The sequence below is a fragment of the Ascaphus truei genome, chromosome 2 (assembly GCF_040206685.1).
Source record: "Ascaphus truei isolate aAscTru1 chromosome 2, aAscTru1.hap1, whole genome shotgun sequence".
NCBI classification, from domain to species: Eukaryota; Metazoa; Chordata; class Amphibia; order Anura; family Ascaphidae; genus Ascaphus; species Ascaphus truei.
In genome coordinates, this window is record NC_134484.1 from 402,163,957 (window position 1) to 402,179,969 (window position 16,013).

Here is a 16,013-nt window from a genome sequence, read left to right on the forward strand (position 1 = left end):
AGGTGGGGGGGAGAGAGAGGTGCATGAAACAAAGGGTGAGTGGACGGGGGTGGATATCATACAAGGGAGCTACCAAAGAAGAAAGAAAATGCAGAGTAAGCATTTGAAGTAGAGCCTGGTCACTAGGATTCCCTACGAATCTCCTGTCTTGGTGAGTGTAAGCGCTGATTGTGATTTGTGTTGTGTTTGCTGGCTCTGGACAGAATACTCTTTATTGAACTGTTTTGTCCTGTCTGCTGCCTTAATCCCGGTGTTAAACGCTGATTGTGACGTTGAAGGGGTAACCAGGCCATCAATAACGGTATTATGCCTAGATGGTTACCTCTGAACCATATTTGTGGGCTTAGAGTGTCAGCTCTTGGACCCATTGGTTGTACATGAAATGTATGTGATTGTGCACCAATAAAGAATGTATGTGTGTTTTACCTTTCCAGGAGTGCTAACCAGTGGAGATTCACAGGCTATGAGTTTCAAGGGGGGTTGCTGGTCACCCCAAAAATGTATCCAGGAATCAAGTCAGATTCTCGGGGACATATAGGCACAGACCTCCGGTCAAAATCAACCCTTGAAAACAGTTACACGACTCACCGCCAAGTTCCCTGCTTCAGCAGAGACCATAAAAGTAAAGGGGGCATAGGGATGTGAGGTGTCCCTGACACAGTCAAGGGGTCCCTAGGTTAAGGGGGATACTCACTTAATGCCCAGGTCACCCAGAAGCTGTATAGGGTGTGACTCACCACTAGGTTCCCTGCTTCAGCACAACCCAGAAAGGTAAATGGGGCATTGGGATGTGAGGTGTCCCTGAAACAGTCAGAGGTCCCTATTTAATGGGGTTACCCAGTAAATGCAAAGGTTACCCAGAACCGGTATAAGGGTTCTGGGGATACTCCAATCAGCTACAAGATGGTGAGGGGACTTTTAAGAGTCCACTCCTAAGTATTGTATAGGGTTTGGGGAATGTGGCTAGTAAGAAATAACGTGCAGCTTCTTATTCTATTTCTCATAACCAAAAGACTTAGGATATTTTTTAAAGTGTATATTTCAGGGAACAGTGTGTTTTCAAACATATGCTTGTGCACAGTATAATGAGATGGGACTCTCAGACAGTGCCACTGTGTCTACTCATACAGTGGGGATCAAAAGCCAGAGAGGAATTCTGAGGTGTCAAAACAATTTTGACAGGAGGGAAGAAGTCAAATACCCACGTCCTCAGATCAATGGATGCTCTTTGAATTTCCATTTGGCCCACCAGACTGGCCGGGGCCTGTCACCATGGGTAGCATTGAGGGAATCAAGGGCCAGAAGTGCCAAATTGCATGTGGTCCTTGGTTCATTCAGATTTCCAGGTAACCCTGTGTGTCCTACCAGCTTGTCTCTGATTAGCTGCAGAGATTTTTCTCATGCTCCTGATAGGGGGGGTAGTAATCTGTAAAGAAAGTCAGAGGTATTATAACCCCTTGCAGCCATGAGATAGTTACAGTAGTTCTCCAAGGTTCTCCAAAGTGTTCTCCAGAGTTTTCCAGTTGTAAGTCTCCAGCAAGAAAAGGTCTGCTTCAGCGAAAAGCTGCCTGGAATATTTTCTGTCCTGTTTTTGCAACTGTGATCAGGGATAGGATTCCCTGCAGTTAGGAGAGTCTAGGTTGTTACCCCAATTCCCAAGTAAGTGTGTCTTTTTGCTGTATTTTGTGTAACGCTGTGTGTCTGCCTATTCCTGTTAATACATTTACAATTTATTTCGTTAACTTGTTTTGCCCAATGCATGATCCTGGTAAAAAGGTGTAAATGGCCTGGTCTCCCGTGACACTTATCTCTCATGACAGACTTTTGTGGTGGTAGCTATGGGATCAACAGGCTCAGGGTCGGAATATTCAGAGGTATTCTAGACTGAATAGGTCATGACCATAGCACAAAGCATTCCAGGCACTCAAGAGTCATGGTCAGAGCTCACACTCCCTAAGTAGCCAGTTAATAAATAAGCAACCTGAGCTGGACCATGGCAACCTACTACAAGGCATAGACCAAGTCCATACCTGCTGAGAGGAGCAGGGATTGGAAACCTGTCCCAAAGCAAAAAGGACATGGTAGCAGACCTTGTCTGGCATGGAGTTTTACCACTGGAGGCCCTAATAGGTCTGGGAGAAGGGACCATCAAGTTGTCCCACTCAGCCAGGCAGTCAAAGATGTCCTCTGCCAGCTCCGAATAAGAAGCCGGCATGGGGGGACTGACACCTGATCTCGCCAAACAGATTACCACCACATTGTCTACTCTCGGCGAGGCTGGAGCTCCAATTGGCACCACTCAAATACCTGACTGCCCAGCAACTGCTCACGCCCATCCCCCATGACCAGCCGCAGCTACCAGGCAAGTTATCCCCAGCTTGCCTACAGTAGCTTTGTCCACTTCGATGAAGAGAGGGACAACATTGATGGGTTCCTGCGGTCCATCGAGCACCAGTTTTTTCTGCTCACTGAAAGCTGGACCGTTAGGAATCGAGGAACTACATGACCATGAATTTGCTACTGAACTCCCGGTATGATATCACCCCAGAGACCTATCGGGCTCAGTCTGGTGCCATGGACAAGGAACCTAAGACTCCCATGCAGATTTTTATGCCCGGCTGGTTTACCGCACCAAGCGGGTGTGAAGTTAGCAAGAGTAGGTACCATGTTCGCAATTACTCAGGTAGGGAAAACTATGATCCACATGCATTCCATTATTTCACAATAATCCTGCTCGCTGGAACTGCTAGCACAGGAATGGGAAGAAGCTCTTTAGGTCCCAGCGGACTCTGTGGGGCATCCTGTGCCTGCCATCGTAGAAATGATGATCCATTTCTAGCAGCCTTTGAACACAGAGGGTGGACCCCGCTCAGCTATTAAACATTAAACGTGCTAGAGGGGTGCTAAGGGAATAGGTAATGCATATAGACAAAAGACAAAAAAATCCCTCTAACAAGCACTCTACCTCTACTAATATATCAAATATAATACTTTAATGATGTAATGAAAACAAGAGAAAAATAAACTTAAAACCTAAAGACGCTAAATGCTGAGTAGTTCTACCTATCCTGCATGGATTACTCTGTGTAGTATCAGAGAATTCATGGTATTGCAGCAACAATAATACGTATCATTTAGGTTTTAAATTAATTTTTTTTTCTTGTTTTCATTACATCATTAAAGTGTTATATTTTATATATTAGTGAGGTAGAGTGCTTGTTAGAGGGATTATTTTCTCTTATGTCAATGTAACGGGTATTCCCCCACCCAATCACATATAGAGTGTATGTGAGGGGGAACCTATATGTTACCAGGTGTGGTGCAGTATACCTGTCAGGCTCTCAGGAGGTCTGAGCCTCCGCTAGTGAGAGCCTGGGGTGAATCCTCTGGAACGATCTTCTAATTACAGCGCCTCCACCTGTTCAGGATTCTAAGAGCGTAGAATGTCCCCTACACAGGACCCACATATATGAACCACATACACCAAGGTATATAACACAGGTTTAATATATGGGCAAATAACACAAGTGTGTGAACAGGCCTGTCACATGTGAGGAGCAAGTTAAAGTTGGTGCACGTGTGGAAGGTTGTAAATACCTGCCCAGGTGTCCCTGCACCTGGGTGTCTTTGCAAAGGGTCTACCGGCGCCGCTTGGTCCAGCGCTGATCTGTACCTCCGCGTGGGATGGGGTCCCGCCGGACGTCCCACCGTAAGGACAGTCTCTGGATCAGCAACACAGCACACAGGAACATGCAGCAAACCCTTTCACTGGGTCCCTGCACTAAGGAACTACACAGGGTCTCTCCCTGCTTTAAGGAACTGCACAGGGTCTCTCCCTGCTCTAAGGAACTGCACAGGGTCTCTCCCTGCTTTAAGGAACTGCACAGCTGAAGGGGTACAGGGTCCCTATGAATACCCACCCTCACTAGTGGAGAGTCAGGGCCTCAGCTCTAGCATGGGGATTTCTGGCCTAGGGAAGAAGCTCGCTGCTCTCTGCCCCCCTTCCTTCCTCCACTGTCTCCTTAGCCTGACCAACTCATGTGCTTCACAGTCTGCTTCCTGACTCTGCACACAACAATGTATCCTTCTCCAGCAGGAGAAGTTGCAAGCTCATTGGCTGTCTGGCTGCCTGTGACCAAGTTGAAAGTGCAGTCCCCAGAGGCTGCTGGGAATTGTAGTCCTTTATGGCCCTCTTTAACATTGTGGCCGCGTGTGCGCACTATAATGGCCGCCGCTACTCTCCATGGAGCCTGTGCAAACCTGTAATGACCGCTGCATCACCCTAACTGCACATGCGCGACTTCTAGGGGTCCTACCTGCCTCCCTACACTTTCCTGCGCTAGGTGTAATGGCCGTCGCGACTGCAAACGCGCACCGCGCATGCGCAAACGCGCACAAGATGGCAGCGCCCTGTCACTGATGCCGTCGGGTGCTGCGATCGCCCCTGCAACTGCCTGACATGGTGCGGAGGTACCCGCTACTCTGCGCAGGTGAGGAGGGCCATGGGGGACCCTGCTACACTATATTTCTAGCAGGCTGAGTATAAACAAAGCAAAGGAGGTGCTGAATTACCTTTAAAGAAATTGTGTCTTGTGCAAAGCTATCTCTCTATTTCCCCCTCACTGGGTGTCTCCAAGTGTATCTCTGAAAAAATGGTGTCTTTTGTTAAAAAGTACAGTATAATTTATTTTACACCGGAACAATTGCCAACCATTGAAATAAGTTAAAGTACTACTGTATATAAAAACACCTGTCAAGTTATTTTGTCTTTCAATAGCCTCACAGGCATGGACAAATATATTCACTGTGCCATCTGCCAGATGCATACTGAATTGCAATTAAATAAACACGGGGCAAAAAGTGTTCCCACAGGTGGAATCTCCTGTCCAAACCTTGTCATGATATCGAAGACTGTAAGTATTGCTGGATCTGTACAGTATGACTTCCAAAGTTTATAGTCCACTGCAATCTTTCCCTTTCTGTATCATACCAGGTACAGGTAAACCCCATTATAGCGCGGTCGCGCTGATTTTTTAAAAAAATGGCCGCCGCGCGCCTGATCGGGAGGGTGGGAGTGAGGAGGGAAGGAAGGAAGAGGTGTTCGGAAGCCCTACCCATCCCCTAGCAAACGGCGAGTCCAGCCACGGCATAGCCCACGCGGCCCTCCGAGTCCCAGCCTGCTCTTCACTCACCCCCCCTCCTCCCGACACCCTCCCCCCTCCTCCCGACACCCTCCTTCGACACCCCCCCCCCTCCTCCTGATGCCAGCTCCGCTCCGATCTCAGCAGCCAACACCAAAGGTAGGGAGGGGGAGTGGGAGGTGTGGTGTAGTGTGCTGTGAGTGCTGTGAGAGTGTGCTGTGAGTGCTGTGAGAGTGTGTTGTGAGTGTTGTGAGAGCTGTGTGCTGTGAGTGCTGTGTGCTCTGAGAGTGTGCTGTGAGTGCTGTGTGCTGTGAGTGCTGTGTGCTGGGATTGCTGTGTGCTGGGAGTGTGTGCAGTGTGTGCAGTGTGTGTGCAGTGAGAGTGTGTGCTGGGAGTGTGTGCAGTGTGCAGTGTGTGCAGTGAGTGTGTGTGCAGTGAGTGTGTGTGCAGTGAGTGTGTGTGCAGTGAGTGTGTGTGCAGTGAGCATGTGTGCAGTGAGTGTGTGCAGTGAGAGTGTGTGCAGTGAGAGTGTGTGCAGTGAGTGTGGGCTGTGTGCTGTGAGCAGTGTGCAGTGAGATTGTGTGCAGTGAGAGTGTGTGCAGTGAGTGTGTGTGCAGTGAGAGTGTGTGCAGTGAGAGTGTGTGCAGTGAGAGTGTGTGCAGTGAGAGTGTGTGCAGTGAGTGTGGGCTGTGTGCTGTGAGCAGTGTGCAGTGAGAGTGTGTGCAGTGAGAGTGTGTGCAGTGAGAGTGTGTGCAGTGGCAGCGAGTGTGTGTGCAGTGAGTGTGTGTGCAGTGAGTGTGTGTGCAGTGAGTGTGTGTGCAGTGAGAGTGTGTGCAGTGAGTGTGTGTGCTGTGAGCAGTGTGCTGGCAGTGTGTGCAGTGTGCAGTGAGTGTGTGTGCAGTGAATGTGTGTGCAGTGAGAGTGTGTGCAGTGAGAGTGTGTGCAGTGAGAGTGTGTGCAGTGAGAGTGTGTGCAGTGAGTGTGTGCAGTGAGTGTGTGCAGTGAGTGTGTGCAGTGAGTGTGTGCAGTGAGAGAGTTTGCAGTGAGAGAGTGTGCAGTGAGAGAGTGTGCAGTGTGTGCAGAGAGAGTGTGTGCAGTGAGAGTGTGTGCAGTGAGTGTGTGCAGTGAGTGTGTGCAGTGAGTGTGTGCAGTGAGTGTGTGCAGTGAGAGAGTTTGCAGTGAGAGAGTGTGCAGTGAGAGAGTGTGCAGTGAGAGAGTGTGCAGTGTGTGCAGAATTTTTTTATTTTATTTTTTGAACGGGAGCCACGTGAAAACCGCGTTATAACCGATTTCGCGTTATAACGGGTCGCGCAATAACGGGGTTTACCTGTATTTGTGTTAGTTCTGTATCATAAACAGGTCAGTTTGAAGGGGCACTTACATTATTGCACAGCAAACTTCCCCGGGTGCTTAAGACTTCCACAAATAGCAGTGTTCAGATAGGTAACGTGCTAGTCAGCCCTCCACAGATCTTTTTTTATAAAGGTGAATATTTTATGTAAGATCAACGTTTCGGTCCTTGGTCCAGGGAAAGACCGTACGTTGAACCTACTTTAAATGTTCACATTTATAAGAAGATCTATGGACTGCTAACTACTACTTTACTTATCTGTATCATAAACAGGTAAGAGGTCATGTCTGCGGTTGTCTGAATTTGATGCAGTCTACATAAATTTTAAGCTCTCTGAGAGCTTTGATGCTTTGTCCAAAACTACTGTATAATGTTTTACTGCTTAATCTCTGATTACTTGTGGTAAGACAGAAACCAGCTTAGATTCATCTTAGCAGTGGGTATTTTTCACCTATATGTATAATAATTTTTTAGTCAGAAATCCAATGAATGTTTACTTTAGTATAAAAATAAGTATTTTATTGTTATTAAGGTACTCGTTATATAATATAATAAAATCCAAAGCCGTCGACTGCAGTGCAAAAGAAAAAAATACCCCTGTGGACTTGAATGGGTGTTTTTGGCTGACAGCAATGTGATCGGCCACTTTGGACTTCATAAAATCAACCGATTAAAAGTGGTTTCCTAGGCAAGCTATGCTTTTCTGATTTGCTGTTGGCGATCCATTGTTTCTAAGTGACAATCTATTCTAAATTGCCAATGTTTTATTTGAAAGATAATTTACTCAATTTTGACAAATAAAATCGTATAATAAAAAAGTATATTATTTTTGTATAAAATGTTGTACTAATAGATTTTCCTTTCTGTGCAGAAAATGGTTCCAAGTCTTGCCTCTACTGTAAATTATGCTGATTCTACCCTAGTGCCGGTAGTGACTGAGCGATACATAATAAGGCAGAAGATAATAAACTCACAATTCAAATGTTATGAGAAAATGAACAGAGATGCTCCATATTCAAAAACAGGTAAAGTATGGGCATATATTTTAGTATCAGCCCCCAAGGGGTTAATTAGCATTCAAGAAAGTGAAATATAGGGAATCCCTTCAAAATGCAGTGACAAAACACTAGGCTTGGGAAAAATATCCCTGCCACAAATTAGCTTAATTCTTGCCGCAAAATAGAATGCAAACTGGGCCAATAATTGTGGGAAGGAAAAAATGATCCCAATTTTTATCAATGAAAAAAAAAATCCATTGTTCTAATTTGGATTTTTTACAAATAAATCTGGCATTTATAGCACCACTTTTTGCAACAATTTGAATGAAAGAAACTATAACAAAACTCTACCAATATGAATAAATATGCTGTAAGTGCATTACGTTTATGTAAAATGCTCCAGTATTGACTGGCACAGGAAGCGGAATACCAACAACTATTTTTAGCTTCTCAAACGGCTAGTGAGTTGAAGATGTCATAAAACTTCAAAGCGCAAGAACTCCCCGCAATCATAGAAAAAATAAACAAATATACAGGCATACCCCGGTTTAAGGATACTCACTTTAAGTACACTCGCGAGTAAGTACATATCGTTCAATAGGCAAACGGCAGCTCACGTCCTGAACAGCAATACTAGCTCCCAACCTGTACCCAAGCAGGGAGACTATAGAGCCTGTTACAAATGCGTTATTTACATCAGTTATGCACGTATATAACGATTGCAGTACAGTACATGCATCGATAAGTGGGAAAAAGGTAGTGCTTCACTTTAAGTACATTTTCACTTTACATACATGCTCCGGTCCCATTGCGTACGTTAATGCGGGGTATGCCTGTACATAGTGCAAATGTGCAAAATTCAAATGTGGTGGTTAATGAAATCTTTGAGTGCCCACTAACATGGTAGTGAAAAAAATCAGGCATTTTCAGATTCAATCTGGTGTAGATCTAGGTTGACTTAGTATCACTGTAACTCCCCGAATCATAAGATAAAAGAAGAAGAGGTGGACACAGCTTTATATATTAAAATTATTGAGCTGTGAGCTTATTCAACTCTCATGCTCCAAAGATAAAAACAGCCATTTTGACCACTCTGGGTCTCAAGTGAACGGCGTCCCGATCGCACACGCAGCCGGCTCCAGTCTCTCAGACAGTGAGTCGCACGTCCAGGTTCCCCGGTATATGACGTGCACATTGTAATGGTAGGGAAGAAACTCTCAGTTCTGGTAGCCTGGTCTCCCGCATGTGGGGAGGCATTCCAGGCTCTGAAGTCTGCCCTGGCTAGTGCTCCCATCCTGGCAGCACCAGATTACAGCAAGCAATTTCTGGTGCAGACCGTTGCCTCAGACTATGGTATCGGTGCTTTACTGAGCCAGGTAAGCGTGCTTGCTGTTGCCTCGGGACGGGGCTTATGCCACCATTGAAAAATTGCCTGGCAATTGTTTGGGCACTGCAGAAGCTACAGCCCTACCTCTATGGTAGAGCTTTCACCGTGATCACTGATTACAATCCCCTCAGTTGGTTACAGAGGGTGTTGGGGGAGAATGGGAAACTACTATGCTGGAGTCTTGCCCTGCAAGGATTTGATTTCACTATCCAGCACAAGAAGGGCAGTCAACACGGCAATGCCGATGGACTCTCCCGACAGGGCATATCCAGTGACTAACGAAGCTCCAGGACATCCAGGTTTGTGGAACCACCTGATGCGGTGACTGCTCCAGAGCCTTCATCTTGAGGGGGGAGGTGTAACGGTAGGGGTAGCCAGCCTTCATAAATAAAAGTAAAGCTTGACTGGCTGCTCCTAAAACCGTGTGCCAAGGGCTGAAGAGTCAGCTCTTGGGTCTAGTAATGCACTCTGATATGTTTCCCTATATTTCTGTTCCCATTTTACTGTCCCCTGTAAGCTCCATAGCTAGACGTGCCATGTGTAGTTAGGTCCCTGTTGAGAGATAGCTACAGAACCGGGACTTTGGGAATGGGAGTTTAAGGGTGGATATTGGGGGGCAACTAGACTTAAAAAGTGTATTAAATGTTGCTGACCGGAGTAGCCGGTAGTACTGCTATTTTACCCGCAAACCGCGTATGATGTGCGGTGACCTGTCTGTAGATGAAGACGGGTATGGAAGTCCCATGCAAAGTATAGGGAAAACCTGACCAGTTTGGGGCTTTACCTTTTCCCCTTGTCCCAGAAACATAAAACTTCGGGAATGTAAGTTTTAGGTGGGATTTTTGGGTCGAAATACATTTGTCTTGTTTGCAGGAGTTCGGGGGACAAAATTACCGGTGGTCCTGTAATTTTCCCTGATGTGCAGGCATGATTTGCGGGTACGCAAGGTAAATTACACCAGGGCTACACTGTGTCCCCCGAATCCTGTTTTTTAAGCCCAAGTATCCCAGACCCATTTCACCCATTTCACTCACAGGTATAAGGTTCCCCAAGACATATAATTTATTAAAACATGTTTTATAATGTTTTGTGTGTACTGTATAAATGTATATACAGTCAGCCCGGGCATCTACATAGGTCCCAGGATGTCTGCATGTAACACTTGCGCTCACCATCAACAAGGCGGGGCCCCGGTACTGAGGTGGGAGAGTATAGAGCACCCCACCCACAGCAGTGGAGGCACGTCTGGAGAGTGGATAGTCAGGGTTAGCTGGGTCAGGGTTGGAGAGAGTAGAATGGTCTTGATACTTGCCGAGGTTAGAGGTAGGAGCCAGGAGAGGAGTTGGTAGCCGGGTGCTGTGGTCAAGGGGTTGGAGCCAGTACAATAGTCATTGTTCGTGTACCATGGTCAGGGATGGAGAGATAGGGAAGGTCAGATGCAAGCCAGGGGGTGATATACAGAGAAGGGTCCAAAGTCTAGCCGGGTCGTTACATAGGAGATTAAACACAGAGACAGGCAAGGCAAGGCAAAACAGCAGGAACTGGGATGTGGGAACAGCATGGCTACAATGAACTATGTTCAGCCAAAGAAGGAGTGAGAAAGCTGAGCATATATGTGTATGAGAGTCCAATGAGACAGGGGGATGGAGCAGAGGAGCAGCCTCTGCGGAGGCAGGGATAGGCTGTGAGGTGCAGACAGGTGAGCGAAATAATGAGTATTGACAAGCAACTGGGGAGCGCGGTACACGCATGTCACGTGTGCGCGCCGCGCGGGGTGGCCATGCATCGCAAGCCGGGGGCAGAGCCAAGCTCCTTAGGGACCTTGAAAACCCTCCGAAGGTGCACGCGCTCTGTAAGGTTTGCGGGAGGCTCTGAAGCAACAGGTAAGGAGGGAGCATGCCGCTCCCTTACAGTAAGGTGCGTGGGAGGCTTTGAAGCAGCAGGTAAAGAGGAAGCACGCCGCGGGGGACGTGCTCCCTGATTCCTTACACTGCATAGACTTTGGAGTTCAAAGGAGAGACTATTTCCAGGGGTGACAAAACCGTTTTGTTTAAGGGGAGGTGCGATTTGCCAGGTCCGGAGTACAAAGGCAGCCTGGGGGTACACCTTTTGAGGCTGCCAGACCTGGTGGAGCCTGCCCAGTGGATGGCAATTGGTTAACTGGGGGAAGATTCAGCTCGTAGGCGCATTTCCCATTGGCTAATTCATATTTCCCGCTCACATGGCTTTTCGAGCCGTCTTGGCACGCCTCCTCTTCTTAAATCAGCCAAGAGATGAGAACCTGTTTCTATTTGCTCGGGGGAGGGAATTCCCATGCTCTGATTGGTCATTCCTCCTACTTCCATGTTGAAGATAGAACAGCGGAAGGTATGTAAGAAGATGGCCGAAGCAGAGAACCGGACCATCTTGTGGCTTGAGTCAGTGAAGCGTGGGCGGGCTTTTCAAAGTTGCTCTGTTATGCATATTTCTGAAGCTAGGAAAACCTTCCCTGCGGAGACTAGACAGATGCCAAGTCCCAAATTCTGAAATTAGAATATAGCGTTCGTGGCAAAGGCTTTCAGCCGAAAAGAGGACCAGGAAGCCAGGTGGGATGTACCGGTCAGGATAAGCCATCCGAAGCAGGTGTCCTGCAACTAGGTTAGTTTTCGACCCCAGACCCCCAGTAAGTGTGTATTTCAACTATATTTTGTATTTAATTTGTGTGTACGCGGGTACCTCATTTTATTCCACTACCTTGTTTTGCCTTCTGAATGATCCCGGTTAAAAGGTGTTAAAAGCCCTGGTCTCCCGTGACATACGTCAGCTAGAGGAGACCTCAGATGCTGGCTTCCAAGGTGTTGAAGATGCACTCTCTCAGCTCGTGTTACACCTTGGAAGCCAGCATCAGAGTGGTCATAAATTGCTGTTTCTAACTTTGTAGCATGTGAGATAAATGAGCTCACTGCTCAATAATTTTAATATAACATATAAAGCTGTATTATACTATGTCCACCTCTTCTTTTATCTTATAATCCGGGGAGTTCCAGTGATACTAAGTAAACCTAGATCTACACCAGATTGAATCTGAAAACGCTTGATTTTTTTCACTACCATGTGAGTGGGCACTCAAAGATTTCATTAACCACCACATTTGAATTTTGCACATTTGCACTATGTATATTTGTTTATTTTTTCTATGAATTTGGGGAGTTCTTGTGCTTTGAAGTTTTGAGATGCCTACCTATGAGATGTTGAGAAACACCCCTTAAGATAAGCTGCATGTCTCCTGCATGGTCGTACCATTTGTATTTATATAGTCCCTATCACAGTTTTTATATATTCATTTTTTGGGATTTGTCCTTTTTTTCTGTTGCACAGTGAGTTGAAGATGAATCACTTTGGAATTGTAGGGTTTACAGTGCTAAGGCAGAAGCAGCCCTATACAAGGATTCATTGAGCCATGCAGATTGTTTAAGTCCATGGGTCCCATCTGGCCTGGAAAGGATTTACAAGTGGCTGCATTCCGCTCACTACTTATGCATCTTTTCCCCTCGCTGCAGAGGGAGTGTGCATGCTCAAAACTAAGATCTTTGTTTCTCCTCACCTCTACCGGTCAGGTGGTTCACTACTTCATGACACTACAATGATAATTGTTGCTGTGCTACATTTCTGTGCATTAGAATACATGTGTGGCTCAAGAGAGTAGCAGGGCATATTAATCTGCGCATCTGCAGAAATCCACTGACTAGAGAGGCCGTGAGAAGATACAGTATGATCCACAGCTACAGTATACACTTTTCCTATGCAATGGAGGAGAAGTTACAGTACAGTCCACTCTCAGATTGCTTCCTCCCCATACCTTACAGTACCTTTCTCATACTTACCACTACTCCCCATATATCTCACTTTTGTCTCCCATGTCTCTCACACACTAACATGTCTCTCATTTATAACCCCAATGAGACAGACTTTTGGCAATCGCAGTGGGAGAGACGGATCCCTCTTCAATCATTAAAGCAGCTTCCAGCCATACTCAGTAAAATTATCTTCAATTCCAAGTCCCTTAAAAAATAGTTTGTAGATGGTTTAAACCTATCCTTTTGGATTAGCCAAGAAATTCAACATCAGTGAAACAATGCCTCCGGTGTACGACAAAGGTATAGCCAGAACATTAAACTCTGTGCTATCAATAGAACAGACATTTTTACAATCAAAGCTTAACTTGCTGTACTGCCACATCCATGCTCTATTCCAAGGGAAATGTGCTACAACATTAACATTTTAGTATTTTGTGGCAAAAAATGACATAAAGAGAATACTTTAGAGCAATGAATTAAAGCACTTTGAATATTGTGGTTTAGTTGAAATATTGAGTCAATTTGACATTACAGTTTAGGGCTTTGTTAAGGGATCTTTTGGAGGTATTTCAAGCACATTAATTTTCTTTATTTCTTTCCTTTTTCTTAATGTATTAACAAAACCGCAAGGCCAAGGCTAACTTAATTTGCCTCCTAAAACATGTGTAGCAAATGTATCATAGTGGTATACATATTACTTCATGACATTGACACTTAAAGTATTAAACTACAGAGAATTAAAACAGCAGCAACTATCTCAAGGCACTTTGATATTAAGAATCTATCCAAGTGTGTCTGAGATCTCTAGGTTAATGTACTGTATCCATATTGATAAATATTATTGTTATTTTTTTTAATAATGCTAATGCATGGAAGACTTTTTGCAAACTTTTATTTTTATTATTGAGATATTAGTGTAAGGAATCCGGACGCGCGTCCCCCGCGGCTCACTCCCTCCTTACCCGATGTCTCACGCAACCCTGATGTTCTTACAGCGCGCGCTCCCACAGGAGCTTTTCTGATGTTATAGAGTCGCTGCATGCCCCGCTTGCGACATGCATTAATGTCATGCGGCGCGCATACGTGACGCTTGTGCACCGCTCCCAAGCTGCGTGTCAACTCTTCATTATGTCCATCTATCTCCTGTGTCTCTCCTCCTACCTGTGCCTCCGCAGAGGCCGCGCCTTCACTCCGCCCCCTCTCTCATTGGCCATGCTCTCCCATATATGCTCAGCTGTGCCACTTGCACTTTGGCTGAGCATAGTTCCAGTTAGTGCTGTTCTCCCACTTCCTGGTTCATGTCCTGCCTTGCCTTGTCTCCTAGCTCCTCAGATTGACCTCCTGTGTACCGACCCAGCTATTACTTTAGACTCCGCACTTCTGGCTGACACAGCCTGCTTACCTCTGACCTTCCTCATCTCTCCAACCCTGACCACGGCTTATGAACCTCTACGCTTCTACTGGCTCCAACCCCAATAGCTAAACGGACACTGACCATTCTACTGGCTCCTACCTCAGACCTCGGCAAGTACTTAACCATTCTACTTTCTCCAATCCTGACCCGGCTGCCTGACCATCCGCACTCCAGACGTGCCCCCGTGGCTGTGGGTGGCGTTTATACCCATTCCCACCTCAGTACCGGGATCCCGTCTTGTTTCTGGTGAGCACAGCGTTACAATTAGTAATACATTTTTCATGGAGGAAGTCGGCAAATTTTTACTAACTCTTAGTTACATACAGTAAATGTTACTTAAACAGTAAACAACATAAAATTACTAGTTCACTGGACTGCAAAGAATGTATATATAACGACTAAATACACATTCTGTAACTTGATTTTAGTTTACGATTTCTCCTTACCCATTCAGTGACCCTTGAGTAATGTGACTTTGCAGCTTTCTGCTATTACCGATAATGTTTAGCCTTATCCAGAAATAGAAATATAGATGCTTTTATAATGTATCCATATATATGAGTATCTCTAGCTTATAAGAATTAACTAGCAAAACAATGGGCCTCATTCAGAGAGGATTGATAAAAATTATCGCCAGTGCATTTAAAATGCCGTTTTTTTTGGGTGTTGCTATCACAGTATTCAGAAAGGCTTGATTAACAGTGATAGAAAAATTCCCAAAACGGGCAAGTTGCTGCCAGCGAGAGCATCGAGCCTCTGAAAAGGCCTGAACCGGCGATTCATTGCTGCTGCAAGGAAATGTCCCGGTCACGTGACACGGGACATTTCAATGCAGAGGGATACCGGCACCCCATAAAGGTGCCTGTATCTTGGGAAGCAGGGGGTCCCCGGACCTAAAACCAACGTGGTTCAGCTCCGGAGACCCCCTGCACATCTACACTATTAAAGAAATGTATATAAATAAATATTTTAATAAACATCAATACACGCTCCCCCCCCTCCGCCCAAACCCATACTGTACAGTAATGGGCAAAATAACTATTATCCAGATATGGATAATAGATTATTTACCCATTATTAAACACTTCATTAGCATACAAAAATAAAGTAAATAAATACAGTTATACTTACCACAACAGCAGGTCCCTCTGTCCTCCGTAGCAAGAAAGCATATATACATAATAAAGACATTCTAATGGCCCCTAACCCCTTAATCACCTAGCGGTTACTAACCGCTATAGTCATTAAGGAGTTAACCCACCCTGACCCGATACAAACCCGGGAGGCCTAAGCACCCACCCCTGACTGACTATACCCACCCTATACCCATTGAGTAGTATAGTGGTACATCATACTCATATAATAATAATATGGGCATGATAAGCCTCTATAGCACTCAATGGGCACCCTAATTACAATACAGTAATACACAAGACACACAATAATAAAACATAAGTAAACTCCAAAAAAACACACTTCACTAAATAAAAACAGTAGCCAGCTAATCCAATCAATACAAGCAATAGCAACATCAACAATGAATTAATTAAACCATTAACCGATCAAAACAATTAATTCCTAAACCAACTCAAAATGAATAGTAACACTAACCAATCATCACAATTAATTACTACAACATTAATGAATGTAAACATTAAAAGACAAAGAAATTAATTCAAACAATCTCTGAAGTAACCATAAAACACATAGCTAACATAATACAACATTAACTACAAGCGAACACCAATCGCAAACCTTTTATTAGCATTAAGCTGGAAAAAAACAAACAATCACATCCACATAATAAACTGAAATTAAAAAAAGCAACAGCAATAACAAGCGAGAAATGCCCCCCAAATATTGTCATAATAATGTATTAATCCACA

General features: G+C 45.2%; 1 protein-coding gene across 2 annotated transcripts in view; it reads left to right on the forward strand.

The window, feature by feature from the left end:
* CALCR (calcitonin receptor) overlaps positions 1–16,013 on the forward strand; it is a 379,531-nt gene that overhangs the window by 183,105 nt on the left and 180,413 nt on the right. For both annotated transcript variants that reach the window (XM_075587337.1, XM_075587336.1), the window contains one exon: positions 7,364–7,517. In XM_075587337.1, coding sequence (XP_075443452.1) covers positions 7,364–7,517 — 154 coding nt within the window. The remainder of the gene's footprint in view (positions 1–7,363; positions 7,518–16,013) is intronic.